Consider the following 27,706-nt stretch of genomic DNA (forward strand, 5'->3'; position numbering starts at 1 on the left):
ACACACACACACACACACACACACACATACACCACACACACATACACCAAACACACACACAGTGGTGTAATTGTCTGTTAGGGGCTTGGCAGATGTCCCGTGCTGCACAGCTGCACCGGGTCAATACATGCACAGTCACAGACAAAACACACACGCACGCACGCACACACACACACTAGCTGTGGTCGTGTCATGCTGTGTGATGTTTTGCTCACACGTTTTTCTATGGTCGGGACTTTTCATTAACGCATCATAAAAAAGGAGTTACTTCATTCATGTTGAGAATAATGATTGTTTGCTCAGCCGTAGGAGGTAATAATTACAAAGTGTTTGAGTAACGATTGATGGTGATGAGTTTGAACCTATTTATTAGTTATCTTGTATTGCTACTGATTTCAAATGTATCCAAAGCCAAGTGGATTGATGAGAATAAACGTGCAAGTGAGATTGCTCCAGAGATGTCAGTTTGTCATCCACCACTTTGATTCAATCTTAAACATTTTAAAGGGCCATATTTCAGATTTAGATTTGTATGTTGTGCCTCTACTGCGAGATGTTTACATGCTTTAATGTTCAAAACGTTCTCAAAGTAAAACAAAAATGGAAAACCTGAAAATCACAAAGTATGGTTTGTAGAGCTTTCACTGTGGATGCACCATGCAGTGAAATGCATTAATACAGCTACTTTTACCTTGTCTATTTACTCCTTGTATACTGTATTTACTGTATTTATTTATAGAAGTCTATTTATAGCTTGTCCTCTCTCCCACCCCCTCTTCTCGTTGCACAGCAGCCGACCTGTGACTCAGAAACCATGTGGTCGAGTCAGGGTTGTGTACGCGCATAATTTCCCCCTCCAGGGTCACGTGTCCTGATGTGGGTCTGCGTATTTCTTATATAACAGAAACTCCTTTTCCCCTCATTGAAAGGTTAAAGCAAGACACAGAGTTCAGTGGATACAACAACAAAAAGAACAGAGATTTTTGGTACCTGTTGTAGATGTTATTGGAGACTTTTTGATTCATGATGAAAATGCGACACAGAACAAATTCATAAATTAAAGTGGCACAAATCCAGTTAGTAATCAGAAGGAAACTCAGAAGAAATATTAGTTTGGAGGAATAATGAAGGGACCTGTTATGAAACAGATTGTTAATTAAAGTGATAGATGGCAAGACGGGAGGAATGCTACAGTCTAGACATTTCTCTTCCTCTCTTAGCTGGCCTCCTCTCTACAGATCTCCAGATGAAGGATTAACAGTTCACTTGACTCATTGTCTGGGTGATGTGTTCAGACCAAGCTCCCAAACTCTCTGGATCCAAACACACACACACACACACACACACACACACACACACACACACACACACACACACACACACACACACACACACACACACACACACACAGGGAGGTTGTGTTAGGACTTTTATGTATGGAGGTATATACAAGGATGCAGATTAAAGGAACTTGGGAGAAATACATAATAATAAAGGGGCCATATTCTGCTCATGTTCAGGTGTATATCAGTATGTAGTGTCTCCACTGGGACATGTCTCCATGCTTTAATGTTCAAAAATCTCTTTATTTCTCTCATACTGCCTGTGCTGCAGCACCTCTTTTCACCCTCTGTCTGAAACCAGAGCCCAGTCTGCTCTGATTGGTTAGCTGGCCGGCTCTGTTGTGACTTGTCAACCGCTTAGAGATGTCCCGCCCCCTTAGCCTATCACGTACAATGTGTCGAAGCCAGCGTTTCCGCCAGGGGGGCGTCTTGCCGTCATTTGACTTCGCCCTGAACGCGAGCCGAGGGCGTCCAACAAATATTAATAATTCGAGAGAAGATTGAGATTTTTTATCGCTTGAAATTACGAAAAGGAAAAAGGACAAGGACAACCCTCTGTTGGAGGGGCAACGGAGTCTGGTGGGATTATTTTCGGAGTATTGAAGATCGTTACACCGACATCGAAGGTGCCTGCTACAGGACAACACGGAACGTGCACGATTTGGACGCGATGAGCGGGGGAGTTTTAGTGGAGCACGCTGCGTGAGCTGCGAGCACCAGAGCCTCGCAGCGGCAAAACTGAGGCTCCGTGGTAAACTGTGGTAACATGAAGAGCCGTTAGGGAGCCGAAACAGCCGGCGCTTTAAGAGAGCCGAGCCAAATGATCCGGCTCACTAACGTAAAAAGACAGTATCTATAATGGACAGCTCAAGTCAAAATTCAAAACCACACCCCCCCCCCCCCCCCCCCCGCTCTCGGGGTGGACGACCTCTCAGCCCTGGCGGAAACACTGGTCGGAGCTCTAGCCAATAGAAGGGTGAGTGTTACATAGTGATGTCACTATGTTATCTAAGTAAACAAAGGAGTCCAATGGAGGTGTTTCAGGCAGGGTGGGATGTGTTCACTGTCATGTGTTGTTACTTATCTTATCACTTATAGTTTGTGAGAGAAACCACCTCTGGAGGGATTCTCTGGGAGTTTAGCCTTTGCAGAGCATGTACATGCACAGAAACTTAGATAACACGACAGGAAAGAGAAACCCCCTAAAAGCATAATAGGGCCCCTTTAACCCCCCGATGACCAACAGTGTGTGAATGAAAGTCCCCGGAGCAGATGGCACCTTGTGGGGTAGTCTCTGCCTCTGTGAATGTGTGAAAGGGAACACAGGAAGTAAAAGACAGAACCAGAACGCACAGAAATAACTTCAGTCCAGTCTACAGAAAGTCTGGGGGCAGAGGCTCTCAGAGACACACTGTTTGTTGTTTACATCACATGTATTAGGAGGAAGCACTTCTCTTTTCCTCTTTCCTACTCTGCTCAGCAGTGCCCCCTGTCTGTTGTAATGATAACTGCACATGATGAAGATCTAACCTCAATCTGTCCTCTTATCTGTTGATTTTATATCTGTATATCCATCATTATTGTGATTCATGTTAATCATTCATATCTGTCCTATCCTGTGTTTCTCCCTTATTGCTGTCGCTGCTAAAACACCTGACGGGAACACAAGAGTTTAATCCTATCTTTTTAATTTCAAACAGCAAACTAAGTGTTTCTCTCCATCCTCTGGCTTATAAATGAAATCACAAACTAGATCTCCTGCATACAGACATATTACTCTCTCTCTGCTCCAGCCTCTTACATCGATCCAGACATGCATCGTTCCAAACACACACACACACACACACACACACACACACACACACACACACACACACACACACACACACACACACACACACACACACACACACACACACACACACACACACACACACACACACACACACACACACACACACCCACACACACACACACTTTTGAATTCCAAGCTCTGCACTCGTCTGTCTGGATCATTGACAGCATTTGTCTCCCTGAAGCTCCTCATCACTTCTGGTAGTGTGTGTGTGTGTGTGTGTGTGTGTGTGTGTGTGTGTGTGTGTGTGTGTGTGTGTGTGTGTGTGTGTGTGTGTGTGTGTGTGTGTGTGTGTGTGTGTGTGTGTGTGTGTGTGTGTGTGTGTGTGTGTGTGTGTGTGTGTGTGTGTGTGTGTGTGTGTGTGTGTGTGTGTGTGTGTGTGTGTGTGTGTGTGTGTGTGTGTGTGTGTGTGTGCACCTGTCACCATTGAACAAACAACCCAAGCTTTCTTCCTCATTAGGCGTCTTCAGCACCTCCACCAAGACGCACAGCCACCCTGCTGTAGAGAGGCGCACACACACACACACACACACATTTGTACACACTCACACATACATATATACAGTATACTCACTTGTGCACACACACAAGTGTAAGTGCACAAATGCTGACGGTGAAAAAGCAATTAAATACCTACAGCATGGTGCTCATCGTCACTTACATCCCTGTGTAACTCTCAGGACACACATAGAACACACACACACACACACACACACACACACACACACACACACACACACACATGAATAATGGTGCTAACATCCTGTTGGTTTTTCACTCTGAGCTGTTGTTAGAAGCTCATGGACTGCAGCACAGTGTAAATAGATTTGCTTTCTGAGGCTGAAGGAAAATGAGTGTACTGTACCTCCAGTCACAAGTCGACTGAGGTGAGGAAGTTTGGAGCAAATGATAGCAGAGAACGTCAGATGTGTTTCGCAGTTGAAACAGTTTTGATTGTGGCTAGTTAATTGGGTTTTGAGATGTCAATTTGATTTTGTTCCTACACAGTTTCCTCTTTTGCATACAAAATAAAAGTGTGACTACGACTGTGAAACATGTATTTTTCTGTGATTTCAAAACGCAGTCTTCTTTCTTTGGTTCAAATATAATAATACACAAGATACGGGGTCCGTGCCTCATGTAATCTGATGCAGCAGGAGTGTTTTCTGATCCATGGTGGCCTTCAGTCCTGCTTGGCGTAGGTGGGCTAATTGAGGCCGTGTTGTGCTGCGTTTTGCAGATCCACCTTTCTCTAATTGGTTAGCAGGGTTATGTTTAAGCTTGTAGCTCAGGTGCGGGGGTCTCGCCTTGAAGACATTTCCATAAAGATAAACACAACGTTATGGCTTTCATGTTCGACACATTTTTACTGTAACATTTGCAGTGGCAGGCTCAAATGGCTGGTGTTGTATATACCTATTACGGCGTTTACGAGTGGCTTTAAATTAGAGAGTAAGATCCCACAATGCCTATTTTACATTAATTAGCTAAATGACATGGACCTCATTGTGTATTCTTAAAATGTCAGTAAGTTAAGCATGTTTTTTTTTATGTCCTGAGATGCCACCGATGCTAGAAATGTATAAAGGAGAGACACTTCGGGCTCTAATCAGACTCAACAGAACCACGTTGCTTTGCTTTCCCCCTGCAGCTCAGATGCTGATCACACTGATGTCCTGCTTGTCAGTAATTGCAGTTAATTGCCTATATTCTGTAACCCAGATGTAAATCAGACACTGATTACAGCAGCAGGGGGCTTCTCCCTCTCAACACTGGGAATCAGAATGAACGCTACACAGCGCATCCACCCCATAATGCACATCATGTGACCAACATATTGTTATTTTTTTATATAGTGAGAGTCATGTTCATCCCTCTGAATATTGTACACATCTCTGCACAGCCCTCCACTTATATTGGAGGGCTTATATTATTTTTTTATTTTCTTTTGTAAATAAAGATTTTGTGTAAAACTTGTCTTTATTTTTTTTCTCTTTTTTATTCCTTATATATTTTTGAACTTCTCTTACATCTCATTTTCTTATGTTGTTTATTTTTCATATGGTTATGGTTTTCATACACCAAGTAAATTGCTTGTAACGTACCTGTGTAATTTGTGTTACAAGTTAGATCATCTTCCGTCTCTGTGTGTCTTCTCCGCAGTGACAGAATTCAACGATGGCGGATTGGAGGCCAGTTCAGACTCTGATGACGAGGACAAGCTGCACATCGTGGAGGAGGAAGGCCTGCTGGAGACAGAGGCCCCCCCCGCTGAAGGGGCCAAAACGCACGGCGGCCATGACTACGCCACAAAAGTATTACCCCACAACGGCTCCCTGAACGGAGGTGAGACGCCATCACACAAACACGGCCATTGTTGGTTCATCAGATAGATAGAAAATTCACATTAGTGGCAAATATATGCAAATTCACAATAGAAAGGACATCACTAGAGTAGATAATACAAAATATAACGAAAATATAGAATGAATTGAGTGCTTGACAATATACAGTCTCAATAACAGGAATATATATAAATAAGCTACAGACACATATTGGAATTGGATTATAAATACATTACAATTGTGCAAAGTAGCTGCAAATTACAGTTGTTTCCATTTCCAGCAGAGTTGCACCATTTGTAGTAAAAAAAATCCACATTTGCAGTAAAAAGACATGAATGTTGACTTGAGATATTTGTGAAATAACAATTTAATGAGTTTTCTAATTAGCACTGCCGGGACTTTTAGTGGCTGAGGGGAGCTGAGTCGGCTAAACTGAGTCTTGTTTGTCGGTGCAGACAGATTTTTATTCGCACTGCATGTCCACCTGCAGATGATCAGGTTCAGTCCTGCAGGCCTGCATTACGTCGGCCTTATTTAACTCGCCATATCAATACATTTCCTGCTGTCCTTCCTCCTTTTCTGCCCATTTACATTAGATTACATTAGATGCATTTAGCTGACGCTTTTATCCAAAGCGATTTACAATAAGTGCGTTCGACCAACAAAGTACAAACTTGAAGAAAACAGAATCATAAGTACATCAGGTTTCATAGAGCCAAACATTTCAAGTGCTACTCAACTGCTTTAGATAAGCCAGCCCTTTATTAGTATGTAAGTGCTTTGTTAGTAATTCTATCTCTCGAAGTGGAGTCGAAAGAGATGAGTTTTCAGTCTGCGCCGGAAGATGTGTAAGCTATCTGCTATCCTGATTTCAATGGGGAGCTCATTCCACCATTTTGGAGCCAGGATAGCATTTATATATATTTATAGCTTCAGAAGTGTCACCAGCTGCAGGACGTGCAGTTTTTGGACAGTTTGATCTCCGTGTTTCTTCCTTGAATTCACTTCAATGGAATAGGATTCATAGCAGGAGGATATGCTGGTGAACGGGTGGTTGTTAGTATCTCTGTCTTGATTTTTATATAAAGAGTTGACATGTAGTTTAATATTTCATGTATTCAAGGTTTCAGGTTTTCTCTTTTTTGTTTACCTTCGGTTAACCTGTGGAAACACCCTGACATCTTACTAATAGCCACTTACATGAAGAATGGAGAAAGGAGGGAGAAATGCAGGGAGAAGTGAGAGACATGTTTTAAGTCTGTGTTTTCTCATTTGAGACAGTTTGAGAAAAGCTCTTTCAAACTCTAAACCTCAAGATAACCAAAGAGTAAGACAGTTTGCAGGATCAGCACACTTTCCAAAACATGACTCACCTCAACATGCGAGCCAAACAACACCACCAGATTGAATAGGCAGGAGCCGAACCAGCAGGGTCTGATTGGCTTGTGTTTACGCCGCTTCTCAATGGCCTTTTAATCCTCGATTCCCCGCAAACAGCTCAGCCTACGCTAGCATCTGCCTTCATCTCAACAGCAGTCAGTTACAGCCAAGCAGGAAATACTAAAACCATGGAGACGGCGAGAATGTGACACTGAGAGATATTGCTCTCAAGTCTGGTTTCATTGTTTCTGGATAAGGCCTTACATGGTGTGAGCAGGGCTCTCTTTCACTGTCTCCCTCTCTTTGCTTTCCTTTCGTCTCTTTGTATTCTTCTCGCGCTGCCTTTGTTTCCTTGTTTTCCTCTCTTCTTCTTCTTGTTTTCTTCCACTGCTCAGAATCCAACTACAGATTTGGCCTGGAAGCCTCTCCTCAGTGTTTGAAGGTGGTGCTCCGACTTTGGGTATTATTAGCCCTTAATTATGCACAGAGGGTTTGCTGAGCTTGTTGTTGTTCGGTAACATTAGCATCGCTGTTTTGGCTTTTTTTAAACAAACTAACTTCTCTAACTTTTTAGGCATTACCCTCTCTTTGCTCTAGCATGTATACAGTGCATTCAGCTGTTCAATGACATTAGTCAATGCCCTTACTTACTGGCAGACTGTAGCTGATAAGTAACACAGCATGACGGATAACACACACGCACATGAAACGCCTCCATTGGCCTCCTTTGTTAACTTCCAGTACAAAGTTACATCACTATGTAACACTTGCGCTTCTATTGGCTAGTGCTCCAACACATTGTACGTGATAGGCTAAACGGCGGGACATCTCTAAGCAGTTGACCAATCACAACAGAGCCGGCCAGCTAACCAATCAGAGCAGACTGGGCTCTGGTTTCAGACAGAGGGTGAAAAGAGGTGCTGCAGCACAGGCAGTATGAGACAAATAAAGAGCTTTTTGAACATTAGAGTATGGAGACATGTCCCAGTAGAGCAGTGGTTGCGTTAGACTTTTTCGTTGTCCGTCATTTTGACGGACAGGATCGTAAAATGTCCATCATAATCCATTATTACCCGTCATTTTATTTTTCATGTTTTAATGATGAGATGAGACATATTTAATATTTATGTTTGGGTACTGAGCAGCAAATGTTCATTCATTCATTTTTTGTAATGATTCATACAGAGCTTTTAAGGGCATGGAGAAAAACAAAGATGAACAGAGACACCGACCCTGTGGTCACTTTTCATGTCAATACGAACATGAATGATTTATTTTTTCCTGGACTGGCAGCAAAGGAGAGGGGGGCAGAGGCCGCTAAAAACACCACGACCATTGTGCCTAAACAGGCAAATACGAACAATGCCATCGTTTTAAATGAGACAATTTCAATCAGAATATGAACAAAACATTTACAAGAACAATTCAATTGACCTGCTGTAGCCTAGCCTGAACGCTGATTTCTGAATCGTCGTGCACCCTCAAACTAATCCGTTACTCATCTTAGCTTTTCTACAGATGTCGCTGAACATTCTGTCATCTTCCCTCCTCAGCCACTTAAACTCTTGCTCCCACTGAACCCGGTACTCCCGCTTGAACTCCTTGCCACTTACTTGCCCCTCTGCCGCTGGCTGAACGTTATCAGTTTTAGTCTTACTGGCTTGTCCTTCCTCCTCCACCACATCAATCCCTCTTTTATCACCTCGTTTATCCACACCATCACAATTACTGGGTTTATTAAAAAAGCTTTGGACGATCAGCTGCCGTGTCATTTTGTGATTGCTAAAGCCGGTTAAACAACAAGGTAATCAACGAGGTCAAAAACAAGACTAGACAATAGCTACTTCATATACACACACTCGCCACCAACTGGACAGGGGTGTGAATGACTACATAATAGTTACATACTGCAGTACAGTAGATCGCCCTCAGTCTACCTGGCCACTAAGGATGTAATATAATGTGGGCCGCTGGTGGACATTTTGGCGCTGTTCCGAGTTGTGTTCTAATCTGTCAAAATGATGGACTGCTTTCAGATTTTTCCGTCATTGTTAAAAAAAAAACGTCATTGACGGAAAATATTCGGTTAACGCGACCTCTGCAGTAGAGACACAAATATACTAATATGAATCTGAAAATGAGCAGAATAGGTCCTCTTTAAACAGATTTGCCAATATGAAACTCTGGTGATGAGTGAGGTACAAATCGTGTGGTTAAAATATAAGAGAAATTAAATTCAAAAGTCATGAAAGCAATGCCTTCCAGGTACTTCAGCATGAGATAACCAGATATATGTGTATGTTTTGAAAAGACAAAAAAACTAGCTGGTCCTTTTGGTTTTTGTCAACAAAGATCTTTTTATTTGTATAGTACATTGTTTATGATTTTCTATGCTGAATGACATATTCCAACATAAAATATATTACATCATTAGTATACGGAAGATCTAAAGTAGTGCCAGTAATAGCATGGTATTGTTGCTATCAGTACTCTTGGTGCAAAATGGTGAGGCTTGAGAAGAATGTGCAGTGTTGAGCAGAAATCAGTGAAAGCAGTGTTTCTCAACCCTCACTATCATCTGCCTCTCAAAGGGAAGTACATGCTCTGCACAGACCAACACTTTCTGCTCAGAAAATGAAGGTGTAGTTCACGAAATTCAGAGAATCTGACATTTTTGAGTCATTGAGTGTATCAGTGATGGCATATGTACATTTCCCCAAGTACTGTAGTATTATTTTGACATATTTGTCCTTTATTTGAGTTTTTCCATTTCATACTTCTTCTTACATACTCAGAGGAAGATATTGTGCTTGTTCCTCCCCTTTATTTATCTAACACTCATAGTTAGTAGTTACCTTTTAATAGTGGTGAACCGTCAGGGCCTTCAAGGTATTCAGAGAATTCCCTGGAGCACTCAGCGGCGGGTGTGTGTGTCTACAGAAGGTCCAGTTGTGATAGACACGGTTCGCCACTGCCTTTTAATATAAAATACATGATATAATGATCTCATATGATGGAATTTGGTACTAACAATAAACCCTGCATTTTCTGTCAAAAACTTGCTCCACAAACTAAACATTAAATATACTCTTAAATGTGATTTAAAAAACAAGGTAATATAACCATCTATAATAATGCAATACTTTTAAAGAGACATTTACTGTTATGGACCGAGACACAGGACGTAGGACCCAAAAGCAGGACTCGAAGACAGTTGTCCAAAAATAGAATGTTCTTTAATAACAAAACTTAAATCGTACTTTCAAAAAATAGAAAGTAGTTAAATAGCTAGTGGTGCACGATAATTATCGGCCCGATAATTATCGGTCCGATATTAGGAATTATGACGTCATCCCGATAAACCCGATAAAAGTATTAATAGCTCCGATAATATACAATATATTTTTGGGGTAAAAAAAAAGAAGAAAATACTGCGGTGTGGGTGGATTGGGATGAGGGGCGCTTGTTTTTCACTCGGCTCCTCCCGTTTTGCCAGTACTGTGGTATTAGTGGTTTAGGAAGAGAGGAGTTTTTCACAAATCCAGCGCTCCCTAACTCATGCCTGGCTGTGACGTAAAAGGTGTGCGGCCGTGAAGCCAGGACAGTAAACAAACATGTCGTCGGTAGTATGACTATTGTATTGTATGGGACTATTTTAAAGTTTCAGAGTTAGATAGTTCGCTTGCTATTTGTATTTACAAATGCAATGCAGAAGTTCCACGAGGAGGGAAAAAGGCAACGAGCTATAATACCTCCAACCTGATTAGTCACCTGAAACATCGCCATCGCTACGATGGTGTGTTAAAAGCGTACGAAGACGCCTGCGCTGCTAAACTAGCGACGAATCCAAAGCCAGCTGCAAAGGCACCGGGGCTTTTACCTATCGATGGATAGACGGAATATGGACCACTCATTGTTCAGGGAAACACATTGTCATTGACATTGACTGATTGACTCAATTATATTTATTTGGGAAAATAAATATGGTCACTTTGAAGAGTCAAAACTGTTCTTGGCTTTGTTTTGTTCATAGTAGTAATGCTCATGTCATTTGCTCACTACTAGTCTTTTTTTTACCACCAGGTGTGCAAAAACTACAGGTACATTTAATATATATATATATTATATTATTATCGGTTATCAGTATCGGTCTTGAGAAGCAGGAAGTTATCGTTATCGGTATCGGTTTCAAAAAACCAATATTGTGCATCCCTATAAATAGCCAAAGCTAAGTTGTACAGCAACACAAAAACTCACTTGGCAAAAGGTCTAAATCTCAAGGTAGGTATCAGGAGTCAAAAAGGCCCAGGTTGTCACGACATGAAACATAACGAACTGACAAAGGAACAAAGAAACACTAGGGCTATATATAGGTGAGGGGGATGGGCACAGGTGAAAACTATCAGGGCAGGGCCAAGCAATCTCAAGGGCGGGAAACACACAAAGGCAGGAAATGTGGGATCTGGAATGAGAGGAAAGATTACTTTCAAAATAAAAACAGGAAGTGGCCAGATCAAAACACAAAACTAGAGTAAAAACAGAACTAAACCTAACATATCTGTCGAGTCACAACATTTACTTACATGGTACTTTTACTTTTGTACATTTAACGGATAAATCTCCTGTACTTTATATTATTCTGAAACGGGCCATTTCGTAGAACTTTTTCTACATTTCGATAAGTAAACATTTGAAGTCAGGATTTTAAGACCATTTTATTTTACTTGAGGAAAGGATCCGAGCACTTCTTCCACCTCTGACCTGGCTTGAGTCATGCATAATGGCATTACCTGTTGTTTTACAGCTGCAACTGCAGTTTCTCTAGAAAACATTAACAGCCCAGGGCGGAGTAACGTCTTCAGTGTGTTTGTGAGCGAGCGAGATACTGCAGTGTTGAAGGAAAAAGTCATGAAATGCTGCTGTGGAGCCACGTCGGGAACCCTTTAAAGTCTTCGCCTGAAATGTTTTGGATTGTCTCAACTTTCACTCCCTTCTTTCCTCTGGTGAGAGATTAGTGTTCGCTGCTCGCCCTGCAGTCTGGGCCGCACTGCAGCTCCAATCCATCCCGCCTTATAAATTCACCACGGACTCACAGTGACAGGTTCTGGCAAGGTATAAGAGTGTGTTGCTCTGTGTGTGTGTGTGTGTGTGTGTGTGTGTGTGTGTGTGTGTGTGTGTGTGTGTGTGTGTGTGTGTGTGTGTGTGTGTGTGTGTGTGTGTGTGTGTGTGTGTGTGTGTGTGTGTGTATCTATCTGGGTGTGTGTATCTGGGTGTGAGCCTTTCCGTGCAAATGTGTCCCATTGAGTGTGTATGTGAGTGAGTGCACCACATGATTTCCTGTTTTCATTCCAGTCTGATATCCCACATGTGTGTCCTGGACGTCATTACTGCGCAGCTTTTTGTGAGGCATTAAGTGTAATTGTAGAGTGTGGTGGGAAAATATGCAAAGGGGTGTATCAGATTGAGGGTGGGGGGGGGGGGGGCGGGGTTGATGGAGGGAAATGAAGCAAGTAAAGGAGGGAGGTGAGGGGCAAAAATGAAGGAAAGGCAATGGAAGGGATTTAAATGAAGGTGCGCAGACAAATGAAGAAGTTACAAGAGACAAGTAGGAAAGAGTGAGAAGTTTGCAAGATGGAGGACAACAACATAAAGGGGGGAGTCAGGTAACAAGATCCAGAGCAAACCTAAATCATGTTCTAATTGTCGGTCCATACTAATTAGGGCTACATGATATATCGTGTCATGACGATAATCGTGATATGCGCATGCGCAATATTCACATCGTAGGATGTGACGATCAGAGATGGGGTCGTTACAAAAAAAATGTAATATTACTTTTTTTTTTAAAGTAATATATTACACTACTTCGTTACTCTCTACATAAAGTAACTCGTTACTTTACTCGTTACTTTACTCGCCGAGCACGTACGAACTGCGCATGCGTGAGTGGCAATAACTCTCTTTACCAGCAGGCGGCGGTTGTGTGTATTCGTCATTCAAAACAGGCAACAACCGGAAGACAGAATAAGAACAGACTACGTGATATAAACAAAACACAAATAGCGTGTGCGTTAGCTTCACCTTAGCATGTGTTCTTTGCAGGTGTTTGTTAGGTTTGACAAGGTGTTTACAGCAGTGGATAACAGCTTCTGGCCTGGACACAGTTTGCACCTCACCGTCACATTCCTGTCTATTATTCGGACGAACTCAAAATAATGGGCATACCTCCACCTCTCGAAAGTTATCGCTGACTCAGCCATGTTTATGCAGCACTGCACGTGGAGATGTGGACGTGCAAGTCGCGCAGATTACGTATATAAACCTGCGGCGGAAACCCCTCTTGTCTGTCAGTGTGATTATGACTGATTTTAGTAAGTAACGAAGTAACGTGTGTCGGGGCAATGCTAGTAACCCTAGTGTGATTACTGAATTATTACAGTTATGCCTTGTAACGCGTTACACCCAACTCTGGTGACGATTAAAAAAAAAAAAAATCTTCATTTTTTTTTTTTTTTTTAGGACTTGCGATATTAAGTAGGCAAATTAACTCAAACATGTCATGTTACAATTATTTTGCTGCTTGCTACAAAAGGAAAACTAGCGCGGCTCTCATGTCCGCAGGGGTACTTGAGTGAGCGACATGCAGGCTCTGCATGCACAGCAAACCACCATTCACAATCAAATCTCCAAAGCAAACGGACCCGGTGATTAAAGGTAAAAACACTGAATAAAGTAGTTTCATGTGTTTCTCCAGGGCAGTTTGGCGCTGCTAACCGAGCTAGCTCAGCTTGTTGCTCTGATAACTTAAGATCCAGACGTCCATGACTAAAATCCTTCATCCGGTTAAATATGGTTTAAAAAAATACCAATTGTATAGCATTAAAGTTCAAGAAACTGTCTTTTCTTCAATTCCTGTATGTTTTCATATCGCAATATATATCGCAGGGGGAAAAAATCGCAATGTCAGTTTTTTCCAATATCGTGCAGCCCTAATACTAGTGTACTTGTACTCGGGTTGTTTTTTGTGAAGATATCTGTCCAAATGAAATGCCTTAACAATTGGAAAAGAGCTAAATCTCTTATTTTTTACCCTATTTCTGATGGCAAACAACACAACGATTGATCACAGCTCAGACATACAAAGCGCAAGAAAAATAACCTCTGTTTGTGTGAAAAATCATGGAGGGATTTCTCAAGGGGGCTGAAAACGTTTCGCTGTTCCAGCTTTTCATTAATAAAGATTTGCTTTTTTTGTTTTGTGAGATTGTAAACTAAATATCAGTGGACTGTTTTTCAGACAGTAAACAGCTCTGTGAAGTCGTCATTTGGTCTTCAGGATATTATTATTGGTCTTTGGGAAAGGCATTTATAATTAAACAAGTGGTTATAAGAGGAAGGGGGATGAGTAGCGAGAAAGAAGCATGGTGACAGTTAGATGAGTCTCTGGGGGGGGGGGGAGATTTGGAAAGCTTTTGGATGAGATCATGGGAAGTTCTGTGTCTTTAAAATCAAGCTTTACAGGGTTCGGCCTGGTCACGCCTCTCCTTAACACACACACACACACACACACACACACACACACACACACACACACACACACACACACACACACACACACACACACACACAGCTGCACCTGTCCCTGACAAGGCTCAGCAGGAAGAGGCCTTTGCCTGCATTTAAATTGCTTGTTCTCCATGGCAACGCTGGTCGATGTTTAACCTCACTTCTTGTGCTTATTCATGTTTTCACACACAGAACGGGAAGAAACGTCTCTACTAACTGCTGTTATATATCATTAGCTAAAACAACAAGGCAACAGACGCCATCGACTACAAGTGGTGACGTTCTGATCCAACTGTAGGAGCTTTAGACTCATAACTAAAACTCCTTGTGTGACACGCTATACTGTGTGGATAAGATACCGTTCGTTTTGTTGCTTTAATGAAGAGTCTCAATTCCAGTTGCTGCATAATACAGTCCATTTGTTGTGTTTGTGTGCCTCATAAAAGCAGAGCGAGTCCATATATTCTTAAAGTACTTACAAACACTTGCGCTTTGCCGATCGAAAATATGCCTTACCGGGGTTAAACACACTCAATCCTGTGACATGACACAGCTTAAATACCTGTTCCTAGGTAACAGGACAGCGCCACCCTATGGCACACACAGTGAATAACACACAATTGGTACGGCTTAAACCCAAACATGACAAACCATGGTGAACTTGGCTCTTACACCAACAAATAATGAATACTTATACGGTACATTCAAAACAAGGTGCTGTGCATATACAAAGCAAACGTCAAAAATGTAAGATGTCAAACTGAAAGTATAATTGGAGGTATCGACTTTCCAAATGTACAAGGTATGGATTCACTATTCCTCCTCTTTTTTTTCTTTCTGAAATGCTATTTGGAAAGAAAACTAAATAACTTCTAAGATCTAGCTTTCTGCACATAACAGCTTCTACTTGAACGGAAGTTTTTGTTATTGTTCCTTTAACCTAAGTAATATTGCACTCAAAAGGATCAGGGGAGCAAGCTGTGATTTAAGTGGTTTATTTCTTGTGTGATTTTTCAGATGTTTGCACTTGGTTTTGTACAGAAACGGGATCAAGAAGAGACGTGAGCTCTGAGTCATTTAAAGTGATGGTCCTTTCAGCTTCCTCTCAGCGTTCCTCATTCACAGGTTTTGGCCTCTTTTGGAGGTGTGAAGAGCTTTAAATATTTGGCCAATATCTAGCTATTACATGTTACTTGTTAGACGCTTTTATCCAAAGCCACTTACATACTCAAAACTGTGGACAATCCTCACAGGAGCAATTTGGGGTGAAGTGTCTCGGGGACACAACAACATGCTGACTGCAGTGGGGTTTGAACCTGTGACCCCCTGATCCCAACACCAACGCTCTATCCACTGCGCCACACGCCTCCCTAGCTATCAACAGTTGTTTGTGATTCATCTCTTTTTATTCCATCCTGTTCACTTCAGACATATTTCAGAAAATAGGGAGACACCAGGACTATTGAATAGCTCCTTCAGAGCCATTTGGTTCATTTTCAAATAAACAAAAAATGTTCTCAACCTTTGGGGGAAAGGTGTGTTCTCCAGGCATTGCTTTGTAAAGAGTTTAAGAGAGGGTTTAAGAGAGGGAACATGCTCATAACAAGACCCTGAGGCGCTCTCTAGTGGTGCTTCTGCAAAACAACATCACATTCAGCGGCTGATTCAGTCATCACTACAGAGGCAGTTTTGTAAATATCTACAGTATCAGATGGATGGAGACTTTTTGTCACCGGTCAAGAAGTCCTTCACCCTGCTCCACTGCATAAACCCACTCCTCAAACCTTTTTTTTATGTGTATGTTTTTAGTGAAGGAGGAGTATGTGTCCGAAGAGGAGGACGACGACGAGGAGGAGGAAGAGGAGGAGGAGGAAGAGGACGCTGAAAAGGACTCTCTAGTGGATGATATCCTCCAGCAGGGAGACACCCCCGTCATCTTTCCTGAAGCCCCCGAGGATGAGCAGAGCCCGGGAGAGACAGGAGGCGCCGATGAAAACGGTAACATTTAAAAACACATCTCTGTTTACTCACTCAACTTCAAAGATCAGCAAAGTCCAGATCCTGCACTCCACCACTCGTAGCTAATGCTACATTAGCAGCTTTTAAAGCCAAGTTTAAGGCGACTAACGTTAGAGAATATCATGAGGACACACAACTCGCCACTCACAACCTAAAATAGCTCCAGACTGTCAATCAATCATTCAATCAAATTGTATTTATATAGCCTAATATCACAAATTACACATTTGTCTCAGGGGGCTTTTCACTCTGTAGAGAATACGACACCCCCTTTCCTTAGACCCTTGCATCATACAAGGAAAAGCCCTCAAAGAAATCCCAAGTTTAATGGGTAAAAAATGGTAGAAACCTCGAGAGAGAAACAGAGGAGGGATCCCTCTCCCTATAAATTAAAAAGATAATACATTTACAACATAGACAGTCCAAATGTTAGAAAAGATAATGTGTCCGTATTTAAAAGCAAATGAAGATGCATCCTGTCAACAATCTTCTGGGTGCCGCCAAAAGTAGTTAGGTGGACATCAGGCGGGACCACAGCAACAAGCACAGCCACGACTCATGATCATGACTTTAACCTTTTAATACTGACAACCTGCCAGGTGAGAGACGCTCAAACTCCGGGGAAGCCGAGTTAGTAACATGCTTGTCGTCTGTTTCAAAAGGAACAGAAAAGTGGGACACAGCCACCCCTTAGAAACTGTTGGGAAAATACTGAATGTACTCTTCCAATATGAGATCAGAGTAACACATGATAACAAAGGTATCCCAACTGTAGCTGTGTACACGACAGGATGTGTGATTACCTAGAAGAGCATCAGGACTGTTTGAGGCATATGATAGCTATGTGATTAACATGATGATTCAGCCTCTATGGAGAGAGACATGTGACAAGCATGATCATTTCTGACGTGGAGCTAATCTGAAGTAAACATTGAATACTGCTTTCTATTCCTCCATCTTGTGACTGTGTAACTCCCTCTCTTGTATATCATGTGAAGGACACTGTTCAGGAACTAGTTGATGCTCTGTATGTGATGACTACTTCCATTCTTGCAAGGATATAATAAATACATGTATCCTGATATTGAAGCTCAAGCCGGTGACGAGTGATATTTTTCTAACAGAAACTTTCAAAGAAACGATCTAAAAAAACACTTTTGATGAAGCAAGGTGTAAGTCAGATGATTGATGGCAGAATTGAACCTCTCCTTGTTGCCTCCCTCCCAGGCACCCCAGACTCCTTCTCCCAGTTGCACACTTGCCCCTACTGCTCACGGGGCTACAAGCGCAACGCCTCGCTGAAGGAGCACATCAAGTATCGCCACGAGACCAGCGAGGACAACTACAGCTGCTCGCACTGCAGCTACACCTTCACCTACCGCTCGCAGCTGGAGAGGCACATGATCCACCACCGGGGCCCCAAGGATCAGGTAACATCAGAGAATGTTACTATACTTTTTATTATTTCTAATATTTTTTTATGTTATTTTGTATGTGTGCACCATGACATTAAGTCAGATTCCTCGCACGTGTTACCCTACCGGTACCACTTTACAATAAGACTACCCTTATAAAGGATTCATAAAGGGTTTATAATTAGGTTGAAAACACTTTATTAATCATTAAGAACCATTTATAAACCAGTTCTAACATAGTTTTCAGACATCAACAGAGGCTCACTATTTGGCAAGATGACTAAGCCTTATATTTGGCTACCTAGCTTACTTCGTCTTCTTCATCAGCCAGCATCCTTGGTATCTGTTGTTCACAGAGTTGATTCTCCCCCTTCCATCTTGATGTTTCTTGGCATCTCTTTATGACCATTTATTTACTTGTTACTAACATGTATAGTTGCCAAAAGGGAGCCTTATTGTAAAGTGTAAAACACATTAATGAGTTACTACCATTTCTAATAAGGCTTATCAGTACAGATAAATGTGGGCTCACTATTTGGCAAGCCACCGGTCACAGTTGCCCTGTTTATCTCATGTCTTATAAAAGCTTATTAATGATTTATAAAGTGTTCACAACCTATTCGTAAACCGTTTATAAGGTTAGTCTTACTGTAAAGTGGTACCGTTTATTTTTCCCTGGAAATCTTATATTATGGATTGTTTATTTTTATTTAATTTTTTTTGTATTCAGATTACAAGTTTTTACTATTATATCTGCTTTACTTAGACCTTATACTTTGAATTTCCAATTTATATTCATTACTATTAGCTATGTTTAAAGGGAGATTTGGTTTTGTAACTGCTGGTCACCTCACAAAATAATCTACGTTAATATTATTATTTTGAGTATTGGTATTAACATTAAAGTACAGCTTCTCCATCTGCAAGTACAGTCAAAAACAAAAATGTCAAATAGAGGGTTTGTTCATGCAGTGTACCGCCAGTATTTCACTGCTCTATATAAATATTCAATAAAAATATGAAAAAAAAAAGAAAAACAATATCAAAAAGATAATCAATGTTCCTTTTAAACTGACATACAGTTAAAATGAATAAAATCTAAAGGTCAAAGCTTTTACCACTCTCTTACATTTGATTCTTTACCCCCATGAATGCTCTTGCTAACAATTGACAAATTAAGACTCTTTCTATGTTACGGACACATCTGGTCACATAAAACTTCTTTACTGCTTTTTATATATATCTTTATACATCCTTATAGTCCTCATAGTGTGAAGACATCAGTTTGTTTATATCCGTCACATGTTTATATTTACATCCTACTTAAATATCACTGCTTGTTTTGCACTTCTGGTTAGATGCTAACTGCATTTCGTTGTCATGGTACTTAGTACTCTGTGCAACGATAATAAAGTTGAATTGAATCTAATATTACAGCGCCACGTTTCCCAGTCGACAGGTGGAACAGGAGGAACAGGTGGAACCCGCAAGTTCAAGTGTACCGAATGTTCCAAGGCATTCAAGTACAAGCACCACCTGAAGGAGCACCTGCGCATTCACAGCGGTGAGCTGCCACTCTCTCTACTTCACTTAAACGTCACCTATTGTGCAAAGTACACTTTTTCATGTCTTTTATACATGCATACTGTATGTCCCCCAATATGTGTTAAGAGATTGGGAAAGTTTCAGGAAAGAAGACCCCCTCTCTTTTTGTCCTGATCCATTTATATAAAAATATCTGAAAATGAGCTGATCAGATTTGGCCATTTTGTGAATCAAAAACATTTTAGTTTTGATAAAGCACATTTTTTAAACAAAGATTCTCTGTCTGCCCCTGTTAGGTGAGAAACCTTACGAATGCTCCAACTGCAAGAAGCGATTCTCCCACTCAGGCTCCTACAGCTCCCACATCAGCAGTAAGAAGTGTGTAGGTGCAGCACCCCCCAATGGCGTCGCTCGTACCTCGATCAAATCCCCCCCACCCACCACCCAGACAACGCCCATCGTAATTGCTCCAGCGCGCAACATTCTTAAAGAGAAGACTGAAAGCAAACCCCTCCAGGAGCAGCTGCCCATCACCCAGATCAAATCTGAACCTGTGGAGTACGAGTGCAAGCCTGTGACGGCGGCAACGGCAACTTCAGCCACTGCCAACGGGGGGACGGAGCAGCCTGCTCCAGTTACTACCCTGCCCCCGGGGGTGGCTATGGTCGTACCCACAGTGGGCCTCATGTCGCCCATCAGCATCAATCTGAACGACTTGCAGAATGTGCTCAAAGTGGCGATGGACGGGAACGTGCTCAGGCAGGTGCTGGGGACAGCTAACGGGCTGGTGACGCAGGGGAAGCATGGAATTGTACTCCAGCAGCCCCAGCATCAGATCATCAGTCTGCCGGCCTTTGTGGATCATGACGGCACCACGAAGATCATCATCAACTACAGCATCAGCCCTGCAGCCGCCACCACTGCCACTACCCAGCCTGCATCGCTTTTTGCCAAAACCAATCCTGCTCTCCTTCCCACTATCATCACTGCTGCAGCCCCCACCCCCACCAGGACAGATAGGCCTTCAACCCCAGAGGTGACCGACCTCTCCATTGTTAAAAGAGAGCCAGAATCAGTGGCCATCACAGACATGGAGACAGAGGCAGTCAAACAGACAGAAATTACATCAACGATCCGATCAAATCAAAGGCCAAAAGTCAGCAGCATCAGTACATGTTTACTCTGCGATGACTGTCCCGACAACCTGGAGGCGTTACACCTCCTTCAGCACCGTAAAGCAGCCAATGGGGAGGCTGTTGACTCGGCTGCTTTGGACCCCTCGTTCGCTGCTCTGCTGAGCGAGGCGGGGGTCACGCTTGAGGAGCCGCCTGTGGACGATCTCCTCTCACTCCTCAAGACGTACTTCGCCTCCGATGCCAACCCCAGCGACAAGGAGCTGACAAAGATCTCAGAGTCTGTCCGTATTCCCGTTGATGTGGTCAAAAAGTGGTTTGTAAAGATGAACTTTGGGAAAAATGCGTGCAAATATGGAAATAAAACCACAGCAGTTTCAACAAAGACTCAAACCATGAATTCGATCTCAGAGGATCAGAATGGAGAGGCAGAGAACGACAGCTCCAAAGAAACATCCAACCAAGCCTCATCACAATCTGGCAACTCTTCTCCATCAGACTCTTCACCACTAAGCCTCAACACCGGGGACCTCGTCATCGTTAAGAGCGAGCCAGAAGACCCAGATGTCCCGGACTCCCAGGCCGAGCCGCTCGACCTCTCCCTCCCTAAACATATCGCCGCAGCATTAGAAACGAGCGGGACTCCTGTCAAGCTGCAGGAACATCCTCTGAACCTAACCTGCCTGAGGAAGGAGCAGCTAGAGGGGCGGACCATCTACATCACCACACCTCAGAGCGGAGGATCTGTCAACCTCATCACTGCCGCACAGCTGCCCACATTAGTAGCCATCGCCAGTCAGGGCACGATGGGCTGTCTCAGCGCCATCAACACCACCACAAAACGCACCATCCTCATCCCACAACTCACCTACACCTACGCCACTACGGCCGGCAACGCCACTGGAGCCAAGACTGTCGTGCTCAACGGCCATAAGGTTGGTAGTGTTAAGATAAGATGAAATACGATTGACCTTTATTAATCCGCGTGGGGAAATTCAGTAGTTTAACAGCAACAGGGTAAGAATGGAAATCAGGACAGCACAGATTCACACAGATTAATGCAATTAAAGATAAAATGAAAGATAAAAATACAATTATAAAATAACTATAAAATAAGAAATTAATTATATTAAAATGAACATATTGGGTCATATATACATATTAGATATATTGACTTTTTTTTTAATTTAAAACAAACATTATTATTAAACATTATATGTTGTATCTGTACCACTACCACTAATCTGACCACAGATCAGTTCTGCAAAGACAACTTAGTCGTAGAAAAGCCTTAACATTCATGACCTACCGGAGAATCCATTTAAACAGGAATCCTAATTTGCTCCTGTGGGTATTGTTCACAGTATTCACTGTTACATGTCTGATATGTGTAATATGTAATGCGATCTAATAAATGTAATGAATTATTATTATTATTATTAACTCTAAACTAATTATGGTCAGTTTAACTTTATGCCCCTACACATGGCGATTGATAACGTGACCACACTGATCAATTTAATTTTCGTCCATACACAGCTGGAAAAGAAAGTGGACAGCGGGTCGGACGGCGTCTCCACAGTGGAGGAGCAGAATGACTCCGATTCACTGATGAAGAAGCGACGGCTGGAAAACGGCTTCTACCCATGTGACCTTTGCTCCAAAGTCTTCCAGAAGGGCAGCTCCCTGCTCAGGCACAAATATGAACACACAGGTATGTCTTAACATTAAAAGTTGGCTCACACATGGTCACTAAATATACTCAAATGTCAAGATTATGAGATTCAGGGTGGGACAGACAATCAAAAGTAGGTCAAGTGATTTGAAACAATGGGTCAGAGAACAGGAGAGTAGCAGGGAACATCAGGCTGAAGGTATCGGAGCTGAACATGGACAAAGTAAGAAACATCAGGCTGAATCATAGCAGCTGGTAGCGGCTGGGAAGCAGACTGGAGGCGAGCAGATGCCAGGCTCTGAAACTCAAGGGGAATTGTCCGGATTTAAGGCTGACTGCTGAAGGTCGGGTTGAAGGATTGAAGCTAGCTGAAAATAATATAGACCAGCGGTTCCCAACCTGTGGGAGGCATTGCAAGTGGGCCGCCAAATAATTTGCAAAACATTAGGATTTGTGTGGAAACATTTTCCTTATTACGTTTTTTTATTTTATTTGAACCTCCTTTGCTTTCTCTCTCTTGATCCTCCTTAGTAACGGTCATTACAGTCCTTGACGGCGGTCTGTTCTACTGGATTAACAACATGTCACATGTTCTGAATTGACCAATCAGTACTTTATTTAGCCTCCATGTTGTTTATGGTTGAATGCGGGACGCGAACATTTTTTAGATTCTTAAGTGGGCCTTGAGTTTAAAAGGGTTGGGAACCGCTGATATAGACACTAACTTACTAGTTCGACTAAGTCTAGTTTCATTTATTCGTTTTCTGTTTTCCTTTTTAGCCCAAAGATATTTCTAGTTCTCAAACCTGTGACTTTACATTTTACATCATCTCTCATTAGATGGTATACTTTTTATGGGACAGCTGGCCTGTAAATATAGCAGCTCAGAAGGATCTCAGTATTTATCAAGATGAGACCCTTGAGGTGAATTAACCCGATCCCTCAAGCTCCAACTACTACAATGGAATGTGTTTTTTATTAAAGTCTGTGAACAGTTATCTGGGTGCCACACTACTGTGCATAGGTGTTGGTTCAGGCATGACGTCGTCCACATAAACACAAACCACAGACAACTTCACACGCCCTGTCTAACAAACGGTTCTTAAGGGCATTGTTTTACTGACTGACTTACTGTGCCAGCTTTCATTTAAAGAATGAAAAACACTCTTGCTTACCTGCATCCTGAAGAACTTAACACTCCTTTGTCACTTTAGCAAAGATGGAGAATGGTTCTTTAACCAGCATGACTCTTATCTTTATGTAAAATTGTAAATTATTACAGGCTTATTTACCATAAAGCAGTGGCTCCAAACTTTTCTGGCTTGAATGCTCTTAAAACTTGACCCCTTGTCATCTGTTGAAAATTGAGGCGGCTTCTCTCCGTATATATGCCATAAATCACTTTATAGCGACTTTAATCTGACTAGTCTGTGTTATTTTGCAGGCATAGGCAGTTTGAGTCTGACTCTTTTTTTCTATCATCTGCAGGAAAACGGCCCCATGAGTGCAACATCTGCGAGAAGGCCTTCAAACACAAACACCACCTGATCGAACACTCGAGGCTGCACTCCGGGGAGAAACCCTATCAGTGCGACAAGTGCGGGAAGCGTTTCTCTCACTCCGGATCGTACTCCCAGCACATGAACCACCGCTACTCCTACTGCAAGAAGGACGGTCCAGACACCGGCTCCGGTGCGGGGCCACGCAGCGTTCAGTCGGAGCTCGGCAGCCCCGGCACCGGACTGCAATCGGACAGCCGGACCACGACCCCGCCCTCCCAACTGGACTCAGACGAGAGGGAGAGCGAGGAAGAGGAGGACGACGATGATGAGGCCATCTGTATGGACGACATCCGGGTCGTGCAGGTGGATGACGGCGAGTGCGAGATCTACGAGGGTAACTTTGACGATACCGAGGACGAGGACGAGGAGGAAGAGGGAGAGGAGATTGTGGAGGGAGAGGAGATTGTGGAGGGAGACATGACAGAAGAGGAAGAGGCGGAAGGAGAGAAGACGGGCAAGGAGCTTGCGTGTGATGTGATGGAGATCGAGGTCGGGGACCATCACATGGACGACGAAGAGATGGAGGAAACAACCGAAGAAAAGGAGGAAGCAGCAAGTGAGGATATAGAGGAAAGTGCCGACTGTGAAGCAAATACGGACAAAAGCGTCAGGGAGGGGTCAGAGAGCGCCGAACCCGCAGACGAAGTGGTGACAGACGCCAAATAAAGGAGAGAGAAATGTCTTGGGGACAGCTCGAATGCCTAGGTTACTGAAGTCGAGTTATCTAAGACAAAACCGCAGAAAAATCCACAAAGTCACGGCGGTTGCCTGATCTTAACGGTCCACTACTGTGTACAAAAACCCAGGTGTGCCTGAACTTGAAAAAAGTAAAACAGTGACTTTTTTTTTCTTGTGGAAATGAAATATCAGTGTTAAAAATTGTTTATAGAAGTAGAGATTTGAAACTCACCCATCAACTTGTTAGACGTGTTACTGAACATCCCAGGTTGTTTTATTGTTTGTTTGTTTTTCATTTGGTCAGTGTTACTAATCTTGTTTTTCTTTGAAACCATTTTAACCTGTAAAGATGAGAAAGATTTCTATAACTTTTTATTGCCAATGAAGTTTCCTAAAATCAGTATTTTATTGAGTTCTACGAACAAAAACCTCTGCACTACAGTATTCCTGGTTTACCTACGGATACATGCCTCATGCATTGTATGCCCTTCAGTGTTATATACGTACACTAGCTAGCGAGATGTTGTTTGTGTTAGTGTTTGTCTTTGCTAGCTAGCATTACTTTTGTTTTCAGTTTGACTGTTAGCCTTAAGGAAAACAAAGTATTATTGGGGAGGGTTGTGGGCGGGATGGGGAGTCTCGGAGGAGAAGGTGGCTTCCGTATGCCATAACCAAATGTTTCCTATCAGGGAAGGTGGAGTCACGACCTTAAAGCCAGCATCAGGCGCTCATGTTTAGCAACCCGGCGCAGCCTGAAATGGGTGGAGTCTCCAGGTGAAGATTGAAAGGCAGCCTCCACCTCGATTGGCTCAGCTGCGGTTCCAAAAACACATGCGCCCACTCTTACCGAGCTTCTCCTTATTTCTGAGTCAGTGTTTCAGTGTTACTAGCTTATATATGAATTCATACTGTATGTGAAGGAACAGGGCTGTTCCCTGCTCCACCCCAATGCCTCCAGCCTTATGCAAGACCTGTGTGCTGTTAAAAGTGCCATTGAACAGTGTTATCATTTTCTTTCCTCACACATGTAGCCAGTATTATGTCCCTCTGTTACTTACACAAGACCCATATTGACTAATGTTTGGCGACTTGCACAGAACAGCTGATTTGTCACAATTGCTAAAATATACTTCCTTGTGAAATGAATTGAAATATTTTAGGGCCTTAAGGAGAATTGTGGATGACACATGAAAACTTGGCAACAGTATTAGGGTTTTAACTAACTTCAAGTGACATTTATATTGGATTTATTAACACGTTCTTTTTAATAAAGTTACAGAAAATAGTTTAAAGAGCCCAAGATGCAGTCTTCAGATGTCTTATTTTTGCCGGAAAGTAATGTTAACATTTAAATATATTAACTTTACAGTTATATAAAACGACAAAAGCAGCAAATCATCACATGAGACAAGCTGGCTATCAATCGATGAGTTTACTAAAATCTTATAATATGTGGAAAAGCTTGAGAAATACAGTCCAGACTGACCTAACCTGTGGATATAAAATACCTTGTAAATTTGATATAATCAGTTGATGTTTAAAGCTTTTTTTTTAAAGAATATGTTGGACTTATGTCACAAGTCAGTTTAAATATGTTTACATAAATATACAAAACCATTAGTGGTTAAAATGAAGGATTTTTAAATTCAGCCAAACGTGTGCACTTGTATTCAGATGGTTAAAAATAAGAAGGAAAAGCTGTCCCGCACTTCAGGTAACAAACGTTAGTGAATGTGATCTCTGACAAAAAGTGTTTTCAGTTGCTTTTACCGAACAGTGTTTATAATATTTGTCTGTTTTAATTTCTTTATTTTTTCATGTGTGTCCTCTGTATGTTTTTCTTTTTTTTTCAACAATGGCAGTATTAGAACCCTTTTCACAGATAAAAATAAATGTACCCGTTTAGTTTTTAGAAAAACTTTTTATATTTATGTGTCTTATTTTTATATTTTCTTTTATGGTTATTTATTACACATTGTAGTGTACATTACTGTAGTTTGAATTGATACAATAATATATTTTAGTATGAAAAACAATCTCAAGACAAACTAAAAAAAAAAAGCCCACAATGTGCTTCTGGGAGCTGACGTTTGTTCTAACAAAAGACAAAAAAAACATGAGAAAACTTGTATTCTGTAAACATGACTTCTGTTTTAAGCTTAAGAAAAAAGACGAATGAAATGAGAAATAGAAACTGTTACATGTGCATCCGCGCTTTGCGTCGTTCTGAAGCTACTGAATTCTGAACTCTGTGATTTTAAAAGCATGAGTCGTTGCCGTTTTAATGAAGGATCTTGTTATGAAGCCTCCCTTTTTATTTCGAAAGCCAAATTAAGATTGTCCCGCCACAATGTTTTTCTGTTCTGTGCCAACTTGTTCCATTGTACTGTCGAAGGCTGCATACCGTTTGTTCTCACCCTTTGTAAATCCACTGTCTTTTTTGTATTGTTTATATTTTAGTTTTGCTCCATTTTTATGACTCCCCATCACAATAAAATATAAGAAAGTATTTCCGAGTTACTTCTTTCCCTTTGCACTTGGTATTTAAGCAATTTTCCACAAGGCTGCAATGTTATATATAAGGATGTGATAACAAGCAGTTACTCATTCTTGGGAGTCGGGAGGGCTTATAATTTATTCCGGCAAATTACCAAGACCTACTAATTGACCTAACAGAAGATATTGAGTCTATGTAAGTTTACTGCTTGGCTCAGATCCACCAACGGCAAGATCTCACCTCTATTAACTCCTGGAGAACCAGTTTCAATTAACTGCTGTTTCAATTCAGACGACCCGCTAAATCTGTTTAAGCGATCCCGAACGATTTTGATATCAGTAATGAGGTGTGGCCCTACCTAAGTGTGAGTGTGGCAGTGTGCAATATTACCTTTTAAGCAGGAGAGGAGAGCGCAGATGTCTTTTAAGTTGTCCCAATCCAAAAGGTGGGATCAGTTTATTTGAAGAAAAATTGGTCCACACTTATACAGGGTTTCTACCTTCTCTCGTTACAACATGACAATCTTACAAAACATATGCTGTGATCATGCTCTAATATGAAACCTCAATTCACAGTTTTACATTTATTACACTAAATTGCAACTTCAACTGCCCAATTCAGTTGTGACATTTAAAATCATCTGACAGAATTTAGAGGCATCTCTCATAAATGAGCGGTGATAATACAAAGCAC

General features: G+C 41.9%; 1 protein-coding gene across 6 annotated transcripts in view; it reads left to right on the forward strand.

Moving 5' to 3' along the window:
• LOC307020181 (zinc finger E-box-binding homeobox 1-like) overlaps positions 1–27,025 on the forward strand; it is a 63,349-nt gene extending 36,324 nt beyond the window's left edge. For 5 of the 6 annotated variants that reach the window (XM_079651381.1, XM_079651383.1, XM_079651386.1 and 2 more), the window contains 7 exons: positions 5,362–5,544; positions 16,299–16,487; positions 17,736–17,938; positions 19,361–19,487; positions 19,765–21,536; positions 22,141–22,315; positions 23,765–27,025. In XM_079651381.1, coding sequence (XP_079507507.1) covers positions 5,362–5,544; positions 16,299–16,487; positions 17,736–17,938; positions 19,361–19,487; positions 19,765–21,536; positions 22,141–22,315; positions 23,765–24,504 — 3,389 coding nt within the window. In that variant the 3' untranslated portion in view covers positions 24,505–27,025. The remainder of the gene's footprint in view (positions 1–5,361; positions 5,545–16,298; positions 16,488–17,735; positions 17,939–19,360; positions 19,488–19,764; positions 21,537–22,140; positions 22,316–23,764) is intronic. The other variant, XM_079651382.1, reaches the window with a different exon arrangement.
• The last annotated feature ends 681 nt before the right edge of the window (positions 27,026–27,706 follow it).

The sequence above is a fragment of the Notothenia rossii genome, assembly GCF_949606895.1.
Source record: "Notothenia rossii genome assembly, chromosome: 9".
In the NCBI taxonomy this organism is placed as follows: Eukaryota; Metazoa; Chordata; class Actinopteri; order Perciformes; family Nototheniidae; genus Notothenia; species Notothenia rossii.